This window comes from Pteronotus mesoamericanus, unplaced genomic scaffold (assembly GCF_021234165.1).
Source record: "Pteronotus mesoamericanus isolate MK-2021 breed Mesoamerican mustached bat unplaced genomic scaffold, CSHL_Meso_final contig_42, whole genome shotgun sequence".
NCBI classification, from domain to species: domain Eukaryota; kingdom Metazoa; phylum Chordata; class Mammalia; order Chiroptera; family Mormoopidae; genus Pteronotus; species Pteronotus mesoamericanus.
The window spans coordinates 2734729-2758923 of NW_026555157.1; the positions used below are offsets into that span (position 1 = coordinate 2734729).

The 24195-nt window shown below is 36.5% G+C and overlaps 1 protein-coding gene across 1 annotated transcript in view; it reads left to right on the forward strand.

The window, feature by feature from the left end:
- The window catches only part of SLC9C1 (solute carrier family 9 member C1), a 111655-nt gene extending 88439 nt beyond the window's left edge, over positions 1–23216 (forward strand). Inside the window, exons 21-27 of the mRNA XM_054577257.1 lie at positions 5361–5486; positions 6619–6717; positions 7259–7432; positions 11508–11639; positions 11776–11961; positions 18577–18699; positions 23151–23216. Of these exons, the coding sequence (XP_054433232.1) occupies positions 5361–5486; positions 6619–6717; positions 7259–7432; positions 11508–11639; positions 11776–11961; positions 18577–18699; positions 23151–23216 (906 nt within the window). The remainder of the gene's footprint in view (positions 1–5360; positions 5487–6618; positions 6718–7258; positions 7433–11507; positions 11640–11775; positions 11962–18576; positions 18700–23150) is intronic.
- The last annotated feature ends 979 nt before the right edge of the window (positions 23217–24195 follow it).

The window sequence follows — 24195 nt, forward strand, 5'->3', positions numbered from 1 at the left end:
ATATATTTTATGATAGAAAAATTAGATTATATAACCATATATTCAACAGAAATATACACATACAAATATGTACAGCAAACAACTACTCATAGCAACATTACAAAGCCCCAAACTGGAACAACCAAAATGTTAATTAACAACAGATAAAGCTGTGGTATACTCCTGTACAACAATGAAAATGACATGAATGAATGTTTCCTCCTTGCAACATTGTAGATGAAACTCAGAAACATAATTTCAGCAAATCAAACCAAACACAAATAGTTATATACTCCTCAATTTATGCAAATAAAACTCGAACCCAGACAAAGCTAGACTCTGGTGAGAAAGAAATGATTATCTTTGGATAGGAGTAATGACTAGTAGAAAACATAAGGGTACAGTAGGTGTTTTATTTCCTAATCTGAGTGCTGGCTACACAGATGTTTTCACATTGTAAATTTTCTTTGATCATGACAACATGGCTGGTACAGAGTGCAGAGGAGACATAAGAGGGCCAGCTGGGCTCCCACAGGCAGCAGCAGAAGTGTTGGAGGGACATTTCAGTGATTGGGGGAGTTTTCTCTGAGAAGTGTGGGCTCTAACCCCAAGCTGGGCTCCCCAGCCTACAGCATCAGGGCTGAAAAAGAACCCAGATAACATCCTGCTGTGAAAAACAACCAAGTTTCTGTCTACCAGGGAGAGATGCCTGGAGACACAGAGAGCCTCTTACAGGGCCAACCCACACAATTCCATTTACGGCCACTTACCCTGGGATTTGGCAAAGGGGGAAGAGAGTAGACTAGAGACACCTGAAGAGTGTCTGGGGATGGTGGCTTTGGAGAGAGAAATGAGGGAGCAGCTGCCAGAATCCCTGTTCCTTGTCATTCCCTACTTCCGGAGCCATCTTGCTCAGGCAGAGGAGACCCCTCCAAGTGGCATCAGCCAGAGAGGGAGCAATAGCTCTGCCAACAGAAATTACTCTGCCCTACCCTGTGGTACTTTAAGCCTGACTGTTGATTAGAGATTGACTAGATTAACAACTGAAGGAGGGAGCCACAGACTGTGAATTGCTGGTCAACATGAACAGGCTGCCTAGGACCAGACTGGGACGCCATCTGACATCACCAATGACAGATCCAGAAAAAGAAGACAGTGCACCTGTACAACAGCATACAAGATGTGGTGGGTGGAGTGACTCTCAGTTAGCCAGCCAGAGGGAAGGATGCACCAAAAAATGACCCATCAACAACCAAAACCCAACTACAACCAGACAGCTCACATAAATGGCATAAGGGGCATTATAAATGCATCAAGTTCAGGAGATCAAGAAGACAGCACCACTGAATCCCACAGGTCTACTAACACAGAAGGTAACACCATGAAGTCCAGGTGTCAAAGAAGATAAGTCTAAGAAGCAGAAACAAAAAAGGAGAGTCTCCCCTATAATGGGGAAACAAAGAACCAACTCCCTATAGAAAGGAAAGGAGGAATCTCCAGAAATAGTGCTAAATGAAATAGAGGCAAGCAAACTATCAGACATTGATTTCAAAATAATGGTTATAAGGATGCTCAATGAGCTCAGTGAGAACTACAAAGAACTCCAGCAAAGCTGTAAGGAACTTACTGTGAATCACACCAGCGTGAAAAAGGACAGAGAAACTATCGATAAGAGCCAGGAACATGCTATTAAATAATGAATAGAACAATAATGAGATCAAGGAAGAAATCAAAACGTTTCTGTAAACAAATGAAAATGAACACAACACAACAGTCCAAAACCTGTGGGACACAGCGAAGGCAGTCCTGAGAGGTAACTTCATAACAATACAGGCCAACCTAAAAAAAGATAGAAAAATCTCAAATTGACAACCTAACCCTACATCTACAAGAACGAGTGGAACAACAACTAACAAAACCCAGAGTGAGTAGAAGACTGGAAATCATCAAGATCAGAGCAGAATTAAATGACATAAAGACTAAAAATCAATTCAAAGGATCAATAAATCCAGGAGCTGGTTTTTTGAAAAGATAAACAAAGTCTAAAAGGCTTTAACCAGATTCATCAAGAAAAAAAGAGAGAAGACCCAAATAAATAAAATCAGAAAGGAAAGAAGAGAAATTAAAACCAATACCACAGAAATGCAAAAGATTGTAAGAAAGTACTGCAAACGACTATATGCCTAGAAATTAGACAACCTGAGTGAAATGGACAAATTTCTAGAAACATATAATCTTCCAAAACTGAATCAAGAAGAAACAGAAAGCCTGAATAGACAAATAACAATTAGTAAAAATTGAAGCAGTAATCAAAAAACTCCCAGCACACAAAAGCCTGGGACTGGACAGCTTCACAGGCAAATTTTACCAAACATTTAGAGAAGAGCTAACTACTAGCATTCTCAAACTATTCAAAAAATTCAAAAAGAGGAGAGATTCCCAAAGTCTTTTTATGAGGCCAGTAGTATCCTAATTCTAAAACCAGGTAAAGACACAACAAAGAAAGAAAACTACAGGCCAGTATCTCTGATGACCATAGATGCTAAAATCCTCAACAAATATTAGCAAAGCAGATCCAGAATACATTAAAAAGATCATACACCATAATCAAATAGGATTCATCCTAGGAATGCAAAGATCATATAATATTTGTAAATAAATAAACATAATACATCACATAAACAAAAGTAAAGACAAAAATCACATGATCGTAACAATAGAAGCTGAAAAACCATTTGATAAAGTACAGCACCTATTTCTGATTAAAAATACTCAGCAAAGTGGGAGTAGAGAGAGAATATCTCAACATAATAATGGCCATATACAAGAAACCTACAGCCAATACCATAGTCAATCAGCAAAAACTAAAAGCTTTCCCCTTCTAAGATCAGAAACAAGACAAAGGTGTCTACTTTCACCACTTTTATCCAACATACTATGGGAAGTTCTAGCCACAGTGATCAGACAAGAAAAAGAAATAAAAGGCATCCAAATTGGAAATGAGGAAGTAAAGCCGGCATTATAAGCAGATGATATGATAATGTACATAGAAAACTGCATAGGCTTCTATTCGACCTAATAATGAATTTGGCAAAACAGCGGGATACAAAGTCAATCAAAAGCATTTTTCTACACCAACACGAAATATCAAAAACAGGAACAAGGAAAAAATCCCTTTTACTAAAGCAACAAGAAAAATAAAGTACCTAAGAATAAACCTAACCAAGGAGGTAAAAGACCTGGACTTGGAAAACTACATAACACTGAAGAAAGGAATGAAGGAAGACACAAATAAATGGAAGCATATATTATGTTCATGGATTGGAAGAATTAGCATCATCAAAATGTCCGTATAGAATTAGATTTAGAAAAAGTATCTGTAAAATTTATATGGAACCATAAATGACCAAATAGCCTCAGCAATTTTGAGAAAGAACAAAGTAGGATGGATCACAATACAAGCCCACAGTAATCAAAACAATCTGGTACTAGCATAAGAACAGACACATAGACCAATGGGACAGAATAGAGAGTATAGAAATAAACCCATGTCTCTATCGTCAATTAATAACTAACAAAGGGAGCAGGAGCATAAAATTGAGTAAAAATAGCCTCTTCAACAAATGGTGCTGGGAGAACTGGAATGGTACCTGCAAAAAACTGAAATTTTACCACTAACATACACCATACACTAGAGTAAACTCAAGACAGATAAAAGACTTAAGTCACAACACCTTAAAAGTCCTAGAGAAGAACATGGGCAGAAAGAGCTCAGATATTCCATGCAACAATATTTCCACTAGTATGTCCCCTAGAGCAAGGGAAATAAAGGAAAGAATAAACAAATGGTGCCACATCAAATTAAACAGCTTCTGCACAGCTAAGGAAAATAGCATCAAAACTGAAAGGGAACCAACCATATGGGAAAATACACTTGCCAATGATACCTTGGACAAGGGTTTGATCTCCAAAATATATAAAGAACTCATATGACTCCACACCAGGAAGACAAACAATCCAGTAAAAAATGGGCAAAGGATCTGAACAGACATTTCTTCAAGGAGGACATACAAAGGGTCTAGAGACATGTGAAAGCATCACTAGCCATCAGAGAGATGCAAATTAAAACCACAGTGAGATACCACTTCACACCAGTCAGAATGGCCATCATAGACAAATCAACAAACAAGTGCTGGTGAGGATATGGAGAAAAGGGAACCCTAGTACACTGTTGGTTGGAATGCAGACTGGTGCAGCCACTGTGGAAAACAGTATGGAATTTCCTCAAAAAAACTAAAAATGGAACTTCCTTTTGACCTGGTGATCCATCCCTGCTGGAATTATACCTTCAGAATGCTGAAACACCAATTCAAAAGAACCTCTGCACCCCAATGTTATTTACAATAGCTGAGTGCTGGAAATAGCCTAAATGCCCATCAGTAAATGAGGGGATCAAAAAACTGTGGCACATTTACACAATGGAATACTACACAGCAGAAAGAAAGAAGGAACTCCTTTCCTTTCGCAACAGCATAGATGGAACTAGAGAGCATTATGCTAAGTGAAATAAGCCAGGAGGTGAAAGACAAATACCGTTTGATCTCATCTATAAGTTGAACCTAATCAAGAAGACAAACAAGTAAGAAAAATAGAACCAGAGACGTGGAAACAAAGAACAATCTGACAGTGACCAGGGGTGAAATGTGAGGGGGGACAACAGGAATAAAGGGAAGGGTCAAGTCAAGGGACATGTATAAAGGACCTATGGACAAGGACAACAGGGTTGGGGGTTGAATGTGGCAGAGGGGGCATGGGCAGGGCAGGGAAGAGCAATGGGGAAAAAAATGGGGACATTTGTAATTGAATTACAATAAAAAATGTTTTAAAAATATCTTTCAGTGAACTTTTATGTTTTGTGTACTTTTTGCCTATCTGCAATGTGTCAATAAAAATGTTTCCTTTAAAAGTTTAATCTATGCCTTTAGAATATGATAGCAGAAAAATGCTTTAAACAGGGAGAGGTTGGAAAAACCAAAGTCTCAGAAAAGCAAGGAAAAAATAGTACAAAGCTGGGCAGGGAAGAGCAATGGGGGAAAATTGGGACAACAGTAATAAAACAACAATAAAAAAATTTCTTTCAGTGAACCTTTATTATTTGTGTACTTTTTGCCTATCTGTTGTATATCAGTAAAAATGTTTACTTTTAAAAGTTTAATCTGTAATTTTGGAATATGATAGCAGAAAAATGCTGTAAAAGGAGAGAGGCTGGAAAAACCAAAGTCTCAAAAAGCAAGGAAAAAAATGCACAAAGCTGTAATTGTTTTAAATATTCTGTGAGCACTAGTTTTGTTCATCTTCTTTCTTAAATTTTGTGATTTTAGTTAATAATGGCCAAAAAAAGAGACTTACTTGATTTTCAACCTATTGTCAAGTCACTTACTATTGCTGAAGCTCTTTACCATATTCCATGGCTAGATAAAAACAAAGACCATATAAGTTTTATTCAGGTAATATTTTTTATTTCCTACTAATACCATCTTTAATGAAATATCCTTTTAACCTACCAACAAATGATCTTAAAAATAATGATTTAATGATGATATTCTCCAGGTTAAAATTCTTTAAATATCCTTTACTGCCTATAGGATAAAATCAAAATCCTTTTGAACAGCATGCAGTCTTCTGCAGACTGCTTCCTTTCTGCCTCTTTACCTTCATCTCTGTTTCCCATTCATCACATACCTTATGCTCTATACTGAACCACTCATCGTTCCTCAAGCTCTTTATACTGTTTTCAAATTCCATTTCTCTGTGGGTACTATTTACTTTTCTTGAAATGCCCTTTCTGCACTTTTTTTTTCAAACTGTCCCTGATTATTGCTTCTCTGGAAACACCCCCACTGAAGGTACTCAGAAATGTGGGCTTTAGTCTCAAATACCCTATCAGTAGATCATCCTGTGGTCCATCCTGAGTTTGAAGGACCTATGGTATCACCATTTTATCCATAATATACTTTTATTATAAAGTTAAGTACATCACATTACAATCATTTTTGTATCTCCCTTCTGAACTATATTTTTTAGCTCATCCATCCTTTGAATACTCAGCCCCTGGCACTTTGCATATTGAGTAGTGGGAGAATGAATAAATGGGCCTATCTTGTTCTACTAAGATTCTTTTTCTATATCTACGTGGTGCCAAAAGCCAATTATATTTGTCTTATCTGATTAAAATATTTTGAATGAAAAAATTTTTATTTACATCATCAGATGTTTAAGAGGATGGGTATGATTGAGACTTATATGTGCCATTAGCCTGCATCTGTTTTGATTATTTTTCATCCAGGCAAAATATGTTTGTATTTCCATGACATTTCTTATTTCTGGATTATGTCTTTCTTAACCCATGTATAAATACCCCATTTGAATTGCATATATTTATTAATAGTCACCTTCCTTTTTTTGCTATTCATAATTCCTACTATTTTCTCTTACAAATTTATTACTAATGCAATGTCTACTAATGCAGTGATAATTTACTTTAAAAATATCAAAACTTTTTCATTAAAATATAAATTTCAACATCCCCAACCATTGCTAAAATGGTATTTACAGCATATATTTGTGATCATTTTTTAGGAAAGAGCCAAATTTATAACATTTGATTGTGGAAATGATATATTTGAAGAAGGTGATGAGCCCACAGGAATCTATGTAATTATTTCAGGCATGATAAAGGTAAGGCAGTGTTATTTATAAATGCACTTGTGAGCTTAGTTAAAAACTTTGTAAAACTGAGAATTGATAGTTTTCTTTGTTAAGAACTGCATTGTTTCTCGTTTAGGTCAGCAACTACCATCCAAACAGAATTTTCTTTTTCAAACACTATGGATAACAGTACTCATCACATTTTAAGCCACACTCTTCCCAATAGATAACAAAAATGTAAAAGAATCATCTTTATGATGGAAAATTATAATATAAATTGTTATTCATCTTGTGTTTGTCTGAATTGGGAATTTAATCACTTAAGGCAGTATGTATTGGCTGAGCTGGAAGAATCAAGAAGATCAAGTATTTAAGAATGCATGTTTCTAAGTCATTACTAATTTAATAAATATGCTTAAAAAGATATGAGTAATAAGTATTCCCCAAATAATGTGTATATATTTTTAAAACCAAAAGAAAATAAAGTCATAAAATACATAATTTTGGTAAATTAACTAGCATACATATTTCTCTCTCTGTCTCTCTTCCTCTCTTATTTGTTTCTGAGCAGCTTCAAAGATCAAAACCAGGTTTGGTAACTGATCAAATACTCTCTGAGTCAGAAGAAAAAGATCACCTGATAACTTCCACAGACTATGTAATCAGTGGGGAAATAATAGGAGAGCTAAACTGTTTAACTAATCAACCCATGCAATATTCTGCCACCTGCAAAACTGTAGTGGAGGTGAGAAAACATTATCTTATGTCTTACTATTGTATCTTGTTAAACATCTAGTATCAAATATAACATTGTTTTTGCACTTAGTACATGCTTACAATCTAGTGGAAGTTATTTTTAAAAAATAGGAATGGTAAAGGAACATAACTTGTTGACAGAATTTTACTTACCCAATATAGTGTCCTGACAAAATAACTTGTAAAAGTTAACCAACCATATTGAAAGAAGTATTTAATCAGAAAAAGAGGTCATATGCAGACTCTCATGGAGAAATTAGGCAGGATGTGTTCATTATAAATAATTTGGAGGGGAAACAATAGGAAAGTCAGAGAGCTAGGATCTGTTGACAGCAAAATGGATGGCGGTTTTCCTAGACAGAATTCAAAACAAAATCCTCAAAGCAACAGAGGCTTCCACTGGCCTAGTATGAACTCGAAAGAATAGTGACCACAAACTGAAACCCATAAATATATAAAAAACCATAAGTCATAATAATATAATGGTTTAAAATTTTCCAATAAGTTTGCAGGGATATCAACTTTTTACCCTGAAAATGGATTTTTTTAAGAGAAAGAATTAAACATTTACCCTGCCTTTCCTCTATAAATTCTTCCAAGGTAAAAAAAAAAAATGATGAGGAAAAAAATTTCTATAAAGAAGAATCCCAGCTAACAAGCACAGAATGAGAGAATTAGAATATCTTCACTTTGCCATCCCTAATAAAATGATGGATCTAAACTGCAACCATCAATTGATGTGGAGTATTAATGGTAACATCTATAATGAAAGTACCAGGCTGACACCACCTAAAGACAAACTTAGCATCAGTAAGAGTAGGACAGCTCAGTATCACATACCTCATGATATGATGCAGCAGAAGTACTCATGCCACCTTCAAAGTCTTTTTATACAAGAAAGGAGAAATCCTGAAGCCTCTAGATCTAACCAGTTCATAGAAAAGACAGGAAGGAGAGAAACAAGTTAATTGCCACCGGAAGAAAATAATTAGATAAATCTAAAATGTGGGAGGCCCGTCAGGCCAAATGACTCATTTTCCCCCCAACAAATCAATGGTGTGAAAAGGCAAGGAAAAACTTTACGATGTCTCTCTCATCCAGCAGTGTATATTAGAATGTTTACAAGTGAAATTATACATCTGGGACTGCATAAAAATACACGATCCTGCTACTTTTGGCTATAATAAAGTTAGTGGTAGCATACTAGCATACCTACAAACAACATAGAGCTTGACAAAATATATGAGGCAAGTGTTCTCAGCCATTGGAAAACAGGCAGTACAAGTCTGTACACCTTGAGAGGAGAGAAACTCACAAGTCCCACATTCTCCTTGACCCTCTGCCTGCTACAGTTTCTAACCACAATAATCCAGACAGAAGGTAATGATCTTGCTGAGCTGAGAAAGGCAAAATCAGAAGCTGTGGCAGCTCAATGGGCAGGAATCTGCAGAGCTAGGCTTGGAAAGAGTTGCACCTAGCGAGACTGAGAAGTCTGTGTGATGGTTCTCTTCAAGTCATTGGTTGAGGAATGGGCCAGCATGCACAGGACAAGGCAAACTAAATTTACCAGATTACTGAGAGTGGAACAGAGATATTAGAGGTCAAGAAGTGCCAGGGACTACAGATGTTTAAGGTTCAGTTTTATCAGTGTGGGTGTTGGAAAAATGTCCCCTTTCCCCTCTGAGATCTTCTGACTGGTTGAATACTTAAAATGACATAAGACAAATTCAGAGAAGGAGATAACCAGGTTTAATTACATATGTACATACAAGGTTTCATAAGAATATGGGTTTCTAGGACAAATCAGGCAATGGAGGCTTATGTGCCAGTTTGAGCTGAGGATAAGGGGGAATAGTGGTTTGAGAATTCAAAGAGGAGGAAGGCCGTTTGCCTGGAGATGGCAAAGCAGATGTTTGGGAAACAAACGTTTGCTGAGCCATTTTATCCCTTTCCATATTTTGGGGGGAAAAAATAAGAAAGTTGTTTCTGTTTGTTGCCAGTATAAGAAAATGCAATTAACTTTTGGAATTTGAAGTTGTATCTTGCTACATTGCTAAATTTGCTATATATTTTAAGTAGTTTTGGTAGATTCTTTAGGATTTTTGAAATGTAGATATTATGTAGAGACAATTTTAGTGTTTTCTCTATAATTTTTATGTCAGCTTATTTTTCTAGCCCTATTATACTAGATAAGTGGATAGGAATAAAGTTAACAAAAGATTTACAAGCCCTCTATGATGAAAACTATGAAACATTTTCTAGAAAATGTATAGAAGCTCTAAATAAATGAAGAGGTAGAACATCTTCATGGATTGGACAACACATAATTTTATTAAGATGTTCATTCTTCCCAAATTGATCTATAGATTTAATGTAATCTCAATGAAATCTTATAGAAATGTACAAGCCACTTGTAAAATTTATATGGAAATGCAAAGGACTGAGAATAGATAAAACAAATTTGATAAAGAATAACATTAGGTGACCTATACTACCTGATTCAAAGACTTACTACAAATCTATGATAATCAAGAGTGTGTGGTATTGGCTTAAGGTGAAGACAATATAGATCAACAAAACACAGGAGAGAATTCGAAAGTAAGTCCACACACATATAGTTAATTGATTTTTTACAATAATAGTATTTTTAACAAATGAGAGTAAGAACACTAAATACCTCTGTGGAAGCAATGATAAACTATGCACAGAAATTAATAGGGAATGACCATAGACTTAAACATAATAACTAGAACTATTAAAAAAATCTAGGAGAAAGCATAGGCAATCTTGAAATAGGCAAAGATTTCTTAGCCAGAACATAAAAATCATTACCACAAAAGACAATATTGATAAACTGCATGTCACTAAAATTAAAATCTTCAGCTCTTTAAAAAGACACCATGAAGAATATGAAAAAGGCTGTCACTGACTGAGAAAGGAGAAGGCAGCTTTTTACAATATTTTTATCTAATAAAGGACTTGACAAAGGAACCTTTAAAGAATACTTACAATTCAGAAATAAGAAGGCAAGTTACCAAATTAAAAATTTGACAAAGGATTTGAACAGACATTTCACAAAAGAATGTACAAATGGCCAATAAACACGAGATGCTCAATATCATTAGCTCTCAGAGAAATGCAAATTGAAAGTGTGATGAGGTTATCACTACACACCTACTATACTGGCTGAAAATAAAAAGCCTGAATACCAAGTACTGGTGAGAATGTGAAGCCACTGAAAGTCCCTACCTGGCTGGTAAGAATGTAAAATGTTACAACTCTTTCTGAAAACAGTTTTTTAGTTTCTTATGAAATTAAATACACACCATCTCACCCAGCAATCTCACTCATAGATACTTACACGAGGTAAATAAAAACCAACATACACAATGTCTTGTCCATTCATAAGATCTTATTCCTAATAGCTAATTGTCTATTTTTATTGTTAGTCTCAGCATTTTATTGTTGCCTAAAATGTTCATTCCCCTCAAATAATGTATTTATAGAAATATTTGCATCCTTATTTTAAAGTTAAATGATTTTTGATATTTCATTTTCTATTTTTGTCAGACTCTGTAAGAATAATAAAGAACCACCCTGGCTGGTGTGGCATGGATTGAGTGCCAACCTGTGAACCCAAAGGTCACTGGTTCGAGTCCCTGTCAGGGCACATGCCTGTATTGCAGGCCAGGTCCCTGGTTGGGGCCATGTGAGAGGCAATTAACTGCTGTTTCTCTCACACATTGATGTTTCTCTCCCTCTCTTTTTCCCTCCCCTCTCCTCCCTCTGAAAATAAATAAATAAATAAATAAATAAAATCTTTAAAAAAAAAAGAATAATAAAGAACTTCTCATTGGATCATGTGGTCTTTTAATATTTACTGTTTAACAAAGTCACACAAATATTTACTTATGAAAACATTTTATTGGGTTTCCAGGCAATTACATGAATCTTACATAATTTAAATTCTTAGCTTCAATGTTATATATGAATGAGTAAATCTTATTTCCTTAAACTACAGGTGCACAGAATAAAATATTAAATTTATATCTTTCTTTTTCCAGATATGTTTTATTCCCAAAAATCACTTGTATGAAGCTTTTGAACAATGCTCTCCTCACATTAAATATAACATGTGGCTAAAACTTGGACTTTCTATTACTGCCCAAAAAATCAGAGAACATTTATCTTATGAGGTGAGAGGTGTTTATGTAAATATGTCCTTCCCTCTCTCTAAGTGGAATTGCATTAACTTATTGTTGGAAATTAACTATTTAGGGATTTAAACTTTATAAACAGACAGGAAACTATGAAATTGTGTTGTTCTTACAGGATTGGACCTACAAGATGCAATTAAAGCTTTGTAATGTTTATGTAAGAGATATACCAAAGAGCACCAAGAGTGATATCTATGATGAAACTGTAATTTACGTCATCCTCATACATGGAGCTGTAGAAGATTGTCATTTACGGAAAGCTTATAAGGCACCTTTCTTGATTCCTCTTACATGTCATCAGGTAAAGAAACACTGATTCATGTCTTCAGGTCAGCATGCCATATATCCAACAATGTATTATTAATATTAAAAAGTTGCCACTTTTCCACCCTCCTATGCTCTCCTTTTCCCATACTACTCCATAAACACACACACATGCGTGTGTGCATCTGAAGTTTATTGTTTTGGCACTGGGCAGCCCAAATACCAAGCTATTCCTGTTCAGTGTCAATGAGGCAGGCCAAGCTGTATATTATGGCCACAATTAAATTTTGTTGCAGGTGTAAATAGCAAAATGGGGCCTATTAATTTCATTTACACATTGCAAAAGGGTCACACTCTCTGAACTGTATAAATAGTACTCTAGAAGGGTTCTACCAGGCCCATGTTGAATTAAGTACCAGTGGTATTTCCCTAGCTACTCTAAAAATAAATGTAAAAGTGAAGAACATCTCATATTTAAGCTGTCAAGTTTTCTACCAATCAAAGTGAGAAGCTATGTCATGTGAAGAAGGAAATAAAGAAGACTCTGTGTGTGTGTGTCTGTGTGTGCACTCGCGAGTATGTGTGAAAGAGAGAGAGAGAGATGGAGTAGAAAAAAGGATGCACATGTCACATGGAATCAACAGCCATATAAAATATGACTACAGAAAGTAAATGGACAGACTTCAGGTCAAGATGGTGGCATAGGCAGACATGGCTTGCCTCCTCACACAACCACATCAAAATTACAACAACTAAACTGGCACAACCATCCTCAGAACTGTCAGAAATTGAGTTTAATGGAAGTCTGACAACTACAGAATTAAAGAAACCATATCCATCCAGAGGGGAGGAGATGTGGAATGGGATGGTCCCACATCCATCTGTGGTGAATAAAAATTTGGGAGGGATAACTTGGGAGCAAGAAATCCCAGCCTCACACCAGACCTCCCAGCCCAGGGTTCCAGTTCCAGGAAAATAATGTGTCCATAACTTGTGGCTGCAAAATACCAGTGCAGATTGTGTTGGTGGGAGAAAGTTCTGGAGTCTCAAGCAGTTCCTCTTAAAGAAGCCACACACGGACTTACTCAGACTCATTCCCTCTAAGTTCCAGCACTAGGGTAGCAGCTTGAAAGGAACCAGTGGCATATAGGAAGGAAATGAAGTGCCAGGGCATCAGGACAAGAGCTGTGAGACAGCTTTCTCCCAGACAGAAATGCAAGCAGAGTCCATTGTCCTTTGTCTGAACTCTTTCCCCACAGAGCCACAGAGCTGGCAGGCTGGTGCCATATCTGAGACTCTATAAACCTGGCTAACACCATTTGCCCCACCCTGGAGATCCCCAGAGACTCTGTCCCACCCAACTTATGGGCCCACCCAAGCTTTTAACAGTGACTTTTCTATATGAATGGCTGCCTTTGGCTCATGCTTCATAATTCTCAAATCCTCTCAAACAAGCAACAGCTGGCCTCAGTGATCCCCCCAGGCCCTATACCTCTTCCTAAGTGCCCCAGGCCTGGCACTAACAGCAACCAGACTAGATTCACAGCTTGGCTTCGCCTGGGAATCTCCAACCCAGCACAGGTAGCAGCCATCTTCAGATTGCTTCATAGCTTTTGCAGGGTGGCTCCAGGCAAAACACAGGTGGGCACTGACTTTGGCCTTTACCACTCAGGAAACTTCAGAGCCTTTGAACACCAGGATCCTGCCAGCTACTCCCTTAGTTCTCTCCCCAAACTTCAGAGCCCAGGAAACTCAGTGGACAGCTACAGCCATGTCAGAACACCACCACCCTGCTCCTGCACAGCTAATCCTCCCTGGAGGGCAGAGGTTGGTGGTCACAGCCAGTGATTGCAGCTGACTGGCCTGAATAAGTCCCTCCCAAGACCTACCAAGAGCAATCAAGGCTCACCTACAAGAGGAGGGGCTATTCAGCCCACAGAAAGTATGCACCTCGAGTACCCAGCTTGGGTGATAGGGGAGGCTCTGTCAATGGACTCTACAGGACATCTACTATATTAGGCCACACTATCAAGACAGGGAGTCATAACAGCTCAACCTAATACATAAAATCAAACATAGGAAAGCTGCCAAAATGAGGAGACAAAGAATCATGGCCCAAATGAAAAAACAGATCAAAACTCCAGAAAAAGAACTGAACAAAATGGAGATGAGCAATCTATCAGATGCAGAGTTCAAAACACTGGTAATATATATGCTCAGAAAAACTTAGTGAGGACCTCAGCAGCATAAAAAAGATCCAGTCAGAAACGAAGGACACACTAATTGAAGTAAACAATTTACAGGGAAACAACAGTAGAGTGGATGAAGCCAAGTGTCAAAACAATGACTTGGAATATAAGGAAGCAAAAAACAACTAAGCAGAATAACAAGAAGAAAAGAGAATCCTAAGAAATGAGGACAGTGAAGCAGCACCTGAGACAAGTTCAAACATTCCAATATTTGTGTCACAGGGGTGCCAGAAGTAGAAAAAAAAGAGCAAGAAATAAGAAATGTATTTGAAAAAATAATGAAAGAAAACTTCCCAAATATTGTGAAGGAGATAGAGGTGCCAAGCCCAGGAAGCACAGAGAAGCCCAAACTAGATGGATGAAAAGAGGCCCACTCTAAGATACATCATAATTAAAATACCAAAGGCTAAAGATGAAGAGAGAATCTTAAAAGCAACAAGAGAAAAGCAGTTAGTTATTGGGAATTCCCATAAGACTGTCAGCTGATTTCTCAAAAGAAACTTTGCAGGATAGAAGAGATGGACAAGAAATACTAACATCATGAGAAGAAAAGACCTATAACCAAGACTTCTCTAGCCAGCAAAGATGTCATTTAGAATCAAAGGTCAGATAAAGAGCTTCCCAGACCAGAAAAACTCTATAAGAAGTTCATCATGACCAAATCATTATTATATGAAATGTTAAAGGGACTTATTTAAGAAAAAGAAAATAAAAACTATGAACAATAAAATACCAATAAATACATATCTATCAACAAATCAATATAAAAAATAAACTAAGCAAACAGAAAGAATGGAGAGAGATTTATGGATATGGAGAGCATTTTGATGGTTGCCAGGTGGGAGGGGATGTGAGAGAATGAGTGAAGAGGTGAGGGGACTAAGAAGTACAAATAGTAGTTACAGAATAGCAGGGGGGTGTTAAGTACAGTATAGGAAATGGAGAAGCCAAAGAACTTATACATGACCCATGGGCATGGATGATGGTATGGGGATTGCCTGAGGGAGTGGGAGTGCTGGGTGGAGGGCACAAAGGGGGGAAATTGGGACAACTGGAATAGTATTACCAATAAAAATATAATAAAAAAAGAAAGTAAATAGAAAGAGGAACTTAGAGCCAATTAAAGTAGGCATATATTTTTAAAGCAATTAATATATGAAAAAAACAATGCTAGATGTTAAAGTGATCAAGACAAATGAGATTTGCAACTTGCCCTCAAGAGACTCTCAACCAAGTTTAAAGATACGTATATAAATATATGAAGTAAAACATTTACAGATGTGATAGAAGTGCTCTCTGGGTATATTTGGGACACAAGAAAAATATGAGGTAGGAGTAAGAGAAATCCTGAGTTCAAAAATGATCACAAGAAAATTTTCTATGTGGAATACCACCAATGTGATGCCTAATGAAAGGAAGCAAAGCAATATTCTTAACTATGCTGCTCCTGACCTCTATTCTTGAGTACATAATAGAACTTTGGCATGAGTGCTAGTTGGGAATTTAGATGGCCTACCAAAAGATAGCCCCAAATGTTCCTGACTGTCCACTTCCCTAGACACAAAGCCCTGCTCATTGTGTATTTGGGCACCAAGTTGATTCAGAGCATACTGAAAACCCAACACAAACTTGAAGGACTTAACTCCTGTAATTTTTCTATTACAGTCAACATTCAATGTTATTTTATATTATTTTCAGGTGCAATGCATAGTGTTTAGACAGTTATATAATTTACAGGTGATCTCCTCGATATTCAATTACTTACTGGGCACCGTACATAGTTATTACAATATTATTGACTATATTTCCTATGCTAAATTTTATATCCCCAGAACATAATTGCTTTTTCTTCCTCATTTAACAGTCATTTTTTAATTGTATTTTTCCATTACCATTTATCTCCCTTATACTCTCCTACCTCCACTCATCCCCCTGCCCCCAGCAATCACCGCATTGTTGTCTGTGTCCATGAGTTCTTTTTCTTTTATGCTCAGTCTCTCCACTCCCCTCAACACCTCCAGAGCTGTCAGCCTGCTCTCTACCTATCAGTCTGTCTCTCTTCTGCTTTTTAGTTCAGTTTGTTCATTAGTTTCTACATATGAGTGAAATCACATGGTACTTGTATGTCTCTGCCTGGCATATTTTATTTAGCATAATATTCTTTAGGTCCATCCATGCTGTTGCAAAGGGTAAAATTTTCATCTTTCTTATGGCTAAGTAGTATTCCATTGTGTAAATGTCTCATAGTTGCTTTATCCACTCGTCTATTGATGGACACTTGAGCTGCTTCCAAATCTTGGCAATTGTAAATAATGCAACTTGTATAATAATAATAAATAATGCAAATTGTAAATATTTCACCTTCCATTTTAATTGAGAGCCTTGCTGGGTAGAATGGTCTTGGTTGCAGGCCTTTGCTTTTCATTCCTTGGAATATTTCTTGCCATTCCCTTCTGGCTGGTAGTATTTCTATTGAGACGTCAGCTACTACCCATATTGGGGCCCCCTTGTATGTTATTACCCCTTTCTCCCTTGCTGCCTTTAAATTCTCTGTTTGTCTTCGATATTTGCCAATTTAATTATGATGTGTGTTGGAGTGGGCCCCATTGGGTCCCTCTTGAATGGGACCCTCTGTGCTTCCTGGACTTGAGTGACTTTTTCTCTCCTCTAATTAGGGAAATTTTCCATCATTACTTTTTCAAACAGGTTCTCTATCCTTTGCTCCTCTTCTTCTCTTTCTGGTATCCCTATTATACAGATATTATTATGTTTCAGGTTGTCCTGCATTTCCCTTAACAACTCTTCATTCTTTTTTAGTCTTTTTTTATTTTCTTGCTCTTAACTGGGAGCTTTTTTCTACCTTGTCCTCCAGCTCACTGATTCGATCCTCTGCTTCTTCTGGCCTGCTTTTGATTCCTTCTACTGTGTTCTTCAATTCAGAAATTGTATCCTTCATTTCCTCTTGCCTCTTGTTGATAGTTTCCATGTCCTTTTTCATGCTCATAATAATTTGCAGTAAGTTCCTCGTAGTTTCCCATAATTCTCTTTGAGCTCACTGAGCTTCCTTAGAACCATTGTTTTGAACTCAATATCTGATAGTTGCCTCTATTTCATTTAGTGCTCTTTCTGGGAATTCAACCTTTCCCTTTGACTGGGGGTTGTTTCTCTGTCTTCCCATTAGTCGTGAGACTCTTCTTTTTTCCTCTGCTTCTTCAATTGATCTGTCTTGATTTCCTGACTTTGTAGTGTGCACTTCTATGGTAGGAGACTTATTTTTCCTTTCTGGATCTACCTCTGATGATGTCAGCTGTTGAACCTAGGAATCTGTTCAAGTCTTCCAGGAATGTACGGTCTGTGGCTATCTCCTTTAGTTGTCAATCTAGTCACTCCACACTCAGCAGTCAGGCTTATGCACCACAGGTTGAGGCAAGAGTCCCTCCTGGGGGCAGGACTATTGTGTCCTCTCACGCTGCTGCCACTCAAGGGAGTGGTCTGCCTAAGCAAGGTGGCTGCCTATCGGGGAGGAGTCAGCACCAGGATCCTGCCAGCTATTCCCTTAGCTCTCTCCCCAAAGCCTCCTTTCCCAGTCTCTCCTCGGGTCTCTCCAGCCCACTCTGCTCCTGCCTTTGCCAGAGACCAGGGTAAGTGGGAGAAAACGAAAATTTTACATTGACCTTTTAAATAGATCTTTGGGTGTCCAGCCGCCTGTCTCTGATGAAGAGTAACTCTGTATGCACTTTACAGCTGGCTGTTATCTGTGTACTTTTTGGGGGTCTGGTGTTGTAGGCTGGAGATCCCCACCTATAGTTCAGACCCGGCTCTTCTCAGGGGGATCCAACTGGCCATTTATATATCCCTCTGTTGGTGCCACCCATGGGTGCCCAGTCCACCTTCTCGAGTCTCTACCTCACTCCTTACCAATTAGGTTGTGTTAATGCCAATTCCTCTGTCTGTCCAAGATTATAAGGCTCCTCTCTTGCTATTGCTCAGTTGTTTGTTCCAGGTGATTTCTCCATAATTTAGTTGTAATTCCAGGTTGGTCCTGGGAGGAGGTCAATGTGACTTCCAATCACTCCTACATCATCTTGAAGTCCTTGATATTTGTTCTAAACTAACTTTCTGACACTTAAAAAAAAAAAGCCTCTCTTGATAATGAACTCCATCATTTTTCTCACTTGTAAGAGAAATGAACAAAATATTTAGAGATCAATGAAAGTGTATGGAATATTGACTTTCAGAAAAATACTATGTCCAAGTATCTTAAGATGCCTTCTAATATCTAATGATGTTTTCGATTTTACAGCACAGATATTTAGAAAGGGCCTGGAATATTAGCTTACGAGAAAAATATTTCATTGTATGATATTTACTCAGAAATTAACTTATATTCTGTCAACTTTTAGATACAAGGCACTGAAGATTTCACAAAGGTAATGATTGTTCAGACTCCAATTGATGTACAAAAGTTCAGATGGAACACTAGAAAGTATGTATCTTCACGTAAAACATCTGGTCCAGCAGCATCAGTATGTAAGTTAAATTTCTTTGAGTAACTGAGAACTTACTTTCCATTTATTTATATATATCTATGGAAACTGTATGCATCCTTACTAGAGTATTGAGGAATCTTTTTAACTGCCATATTTCATTTTTAATGTATGAAGTCAGACTGAGAATATCTAAGTCATAGTTAGAAATTATTCTATATTTCATCTATAAAAATAAGCACATATAATTATCAAAGGTAATATGAAAAAATGATTAATGAGGAATTTGTAGATCTTCCTCCAAATTAAAATACATTATATAGCAATAATAGTGAAAATAGTGCTGTACTCTCTGAACAAGAGAGATATAAATCATTGGAACTGAATGGGTATCTATTTATAATTTGTGTAACTGTTATACAAATTGCTTACAATAAAAGTTAAATAATAGAAATGGTTATTAAATAACTAATATCAAGCCATTGATTAAAAGTTGGAAAATAAGTTTCAGGTAGATTAAAAAATTGAATAATAAAAAATTAAATTATGGAAATAAGTGATAGTAATGCAATATTTATCATTTCACTGAAGAGAAAATAGTATTCTAAATTTAGAAATATAAAAATTCATTTTAAAATTCTTGATCTCAATAAGATACTACTAATCAAGAGATCAGCAAAAGATAATTCAGAGAAGAAAACTTAAACTGGAAACAAAATGTGAAAAAATATTCAACACTGCTAATATTTAAAGAAATAGAAAGTGGTTATTTAGTGTGATTTTTAAAAGAATTATAATACCTATTAACCAAAAAAAATATAGAAAATCTGACATAAATTCTTACTTTGTTGGTGGTACCAGTATAAATTAATAAATTTAATTTAATACAAGATTCCAAAAGCTATAAAAGTGTTTATATCTTTTGATTAATATAATTCCTATCTATGTCATTATGCTTCATTGAAAAGGTAAGTTAATAACAATAATATAATTTCTAAACATTTATTCTAAAAAAATACGGCAAAACATGTAAAAATAGTAATTGAGCATTATTTATAAAAACAAAAATTAGAAGTATTCAAAATGTCTAATGATAAATGAGTGGTTAATTAAATTAGCATGTCAATCAACAATTAATTTCCCACAGAGTAACTTGGAAAAAATCAATGACATATTTCAAATAAAAATATCAATAATGTATGTAAAAATAACATTGTTGCTAATTTGAAATAAATTATACTTTTATTATGTTACAATTATATAACTGAATCCAGGTGGACACACAATACCACCATCACATGAGTCCCTACTGACCTTCAGATTAAGCATAAGGTATTGGGACCTTCACCATCTGCTCATTTACCAGCCGTCTCCCCTCCTCACTCTAAACTGAGCCACAACAAAGTGATAATGGCTCACCTAATATGAGAGAGCTGATGGTCTCTCATTCCTGAACCTTTGCACATTCTTTCCATTCCTTCTGCCAGGAACCCTCTAAACACCTCCCCTTCTCACATTCCCCGATTCCCTGGAGCTAACCTCTTCTCATCCTTTAAATCTCAGCTTCTTCTGAAATGGTCATCACTGATAGATCCCAAATTCACAAAACTGCATTCTCCTGTCTACTCCCATAGCCTGTTATGCATACAGTCCTAATTTTTTCATATTGCATTGTTTTGTTTGTATTTTTGATGGTCTATCTGCTCCATTACAATATAAACTACAAAAAAAACATGGATCATAACATTTGCTTTCTTTTGCATCCTCATTGTTTATCAATGGACCTGGTACTTTCGATTCATATTAATATAAAAGTATTTGGGGATAATGGAACAGTAGATGATTTTGTTTCTTTATATTTTCCAAATTTTCTTCATATTTGCATAATCGTTATAGTAAAAGACTTCTAATCCTTTTTTTAAAAAAGTGACTCTTCTTCCCATCAATTGAGAGTACCACCAATTTCAGATCATAGGTCCTAACTGTAAGAGATTTGAACCTGGTTTAATTTGATAGTGGGACTAATTAAAACAGTACTTGAACTAACACAGTTTTTTCTGAACCAGCTCCAAACTTAATACATGAAGGAGGCCTTCGATATAAAACATCTACTGAGGTAAATTTAAAATATTCTTTTTTAAAAGTTTTATTTTGAGTAGAAAAGAATCTTGAATTTATTAAAACTATCGATGTGCTTCTTTTATTCTGAATGAGTTAACTTGTTAATTATTCTGTAGATTTTGATATGAATACTTTTTCTTAGCACAAAGCTCAATGGAAATTGTATGTATTTTTTTCAGCAAAAATAATATTTATGTATTTTAATTACTTTCATGATTAAACAATCTATTCTATTGTATATTTGTTTGGGGTTATCAGGGACCTCATAATTAGTTAAATACTCTCATAGTAACACTCTCTGACTCCTTGGAGATGGGTGCAGCCACTGCAGAAAACAGCAGGTATATATATTGTTAAGTAAATATTAGGGAAATGATAAAAATAAAGTTCAGGAGAGGCCAGAGTATTTTTCTTGGATCATAGTAGCAACCAGGCTCTACCAGAGAGGCTACAGTTGTAGGGTACATGACCCTCTTCCATTTCCCCACCTTGTGCTGAAACTGTGTCCAAAGACTTTTTTACTGCCTTAGCTATGCACTTGGGATCTTCCAACATGAAGGCAGTTTGCCACTGTTTTCACAATGCCTGTCACAAAACAAGAGCTCAATAATAAATGCTCTAATCTAATCTACCCCAGATTAACATAAATTATTCAGAAAGTCCCACAAATATTAATTAATTTCACTGTTCACAATGAAATTGAATAGGTCACTTAAAATCTTGGGATTTTCAAAACCCTAAACCAACTTTGTAAGAAGATCCCAAGTTATGAAGCACTGTAGAGCTCTGGAGATGAAACTGGGTCAAGGAGAAATAGAATGAAAGTCCCTCATATATCTATATCAGCATACTCATATCCTGGATCTTAAGGAGCTCCAGATGGGGCAGATAGCTTATTTTTAAATCCAGTCTTTACCAAGCTGGTTGTGTTACTTCAGGAGGTACTGATTATAACACCCAGAATCTGAGAAATGTCTACTACAAATACACAAGCTTGGTCGTGTATTTGGTCGTTAAAATATGTTTTACATCAAGTCCATTTGCACTGTTTACACTAGGCATAAAACTTTGAAAACATGTTTCTTCTCTCCCAATCTCTCCTCACAAGTGTATGTTGAATGAAAGGTGGTTATAGGTTCTGTGGGGGACGGTTGAAGGTGTTTTTCTCAAGTCCATCTTTAACTCAAATGCATCCAAGTCCCCTGGCCTTCAAGAGGCCAACATTCTTCTTTACCACCCTGCATAAAAGAAGGAAGTTCACTCCCTCCTAAAGTATTTTGGAATCTTCCTGGGGAAACTTTTCCTCAGAACTTCCCTGGTTGTGGCTTGTTACCTGGAACTCTTGACCCAATATCATAGAAACTAAGAGTGTGGGTGCTGGCATGTAAAGTCCATGTTTGCCTCCTGGTTCCATGACTTATTAGCCATGTGACTGCAAAAATTTTTAACCTGCCTAAGTATCACTTTCCCCATCTATAAAACAGGGCTAATCACAATACCTATCTCATTGTGCTACTGTGGAGATTAAGGAAATGGAAGTATGTGGCACATAGCAAACAATCCATAGTTTCTATCATTTTCAGTTTATCCCTTCCTAACTTTGTAAACTACTTCTCCAAACTTCTTTTGCTCTCTCTCTATTAATTTTCTTAAAAATATGGATGTAGTCACCTCTTCTAATTCTCCCAACACATTTGTTAATGAAGACTAAGGAGTAACAAAGAGAAACTGCAACAAAAAATAATGTACAGGACAGTTAAGATAAAATATTAGATGGTTTATAGAGCCCACTGATTAGGCCTTCCTGCTCCTTGGTCCTGGCAAGCTGCCAAGCTTGTACGGTTAGCTTAATAGCACCTTTTGTGGAATGGAAGGAAGAGTCAGGGATGCTAATGTTCTCCCTGTACATGTGCCCCTGAAATGCTGCTTTTTCATAATTAAAAAAATTGACTGCATGATAACATAGAGGAGGAAGTAGTGTGAAAGTGAGAGACAGTCCATCAACTAGTGGGACATATAGAGAAGAGCCTCAAATTGTATAATTTAGATACTTCTTATCCCTGATGTTGGACCCTGGGTATGTTTCTGGACCACTTCTTCCCCACTTCCCCGCAAAACCCTTCCCCTATCACCACCACCTCAGAATGTGGCTTTACCTTTTCGTGATGAAAAGTCTTGTCACAATGTCAAGCAGCTTCTCACAAAGTGTTGGGTCCCGAAGATAGCGAGTACACAGTGCCGCCACCACCAAGAGTCCTGGTTCTTGGTCTTCTGCTCTACCGGCCAGATTTGAACCCAGCCCTGCTTTACATTTCTGACTCTTTTAACCATCTCAAAATTTGACTGTTATCTCCTATCTTAATTTCTAGATTGAAAAGCCTGCAGAAAAACTTAATAGGATCAAAGAGGAGATGAACATCGAGGAGAACACCTAGAATAAACTAGATAAAAATCTGGTAAACTGCCACAGTTTCTTCAGCCTGATCAGGAATGTGCCTTTTCCTGGAGATAGTTGCAGACTGAATCCAGAAGTTCATTTGCACTTTGTGTGATAGCATGAATTATATTCTACTTTCCACTAGTCATTATTTGCAATATGATAATTTCTACTAACCAGTTGCTTTTTCTAATGACACTATTTCTATATTCTAATTTGGAAAATTAACTCCAAAGTAAGATTTCTTAATCTAGACTTCTGAAAACTTTATAGATGCATGGTTTCCTCTCTATATTCTACTAAATCTCACATGCACCATTGGCTGCTCCCAAGTCAGCAGGTTATTTTTCAGGTTGTCATGTACTGTGGAAGATGTAAACAGGCAATAATTATGACTTAAATTTATGTTGTAGTTAAGGAGGCAAAACATACTAGAAGGCAGTTACATAACAATACAAGATACACTGTGGATGGTACCAGCTGAAGTTACAGGAATTCAAAAACAAAACAGCTGGCTATTGAGCATAAGCGAAGTCTGTGGAGAAAGGAAAAGGGTGTTCAGAAAGAGGACACAAGAGAGCAAGACTTTAGGGGAACAACCAATAGACCAGTCTGGCTGGTTCAAATGTAGCCTCTATAGGGAAATATTTGTATATATGAGTGCTTTATATGACTCTATGTTACATAGAGCATATCCCTAGGTTAAAAAATGACCAGATAAATCATTTTATCTTCATTTTAAATAATGTTAACCCTTGATTGTCACTTCCTATAACAAAGACTATATTTAAAAATACATATAAAGATTAAGAATGCACTATAAAAAGGTATTTGTAAGAGTTATTTGAAATAAGGTTAATATCTTTACCTTGGAAAAATGTATACAAAATGATAAGGAAAACTGATTTTGATAGGCAAACTTATGAACAACCAATTCAGAGAAGAGGCAATACCCAAAATGTGGAGAAAATCAGAAA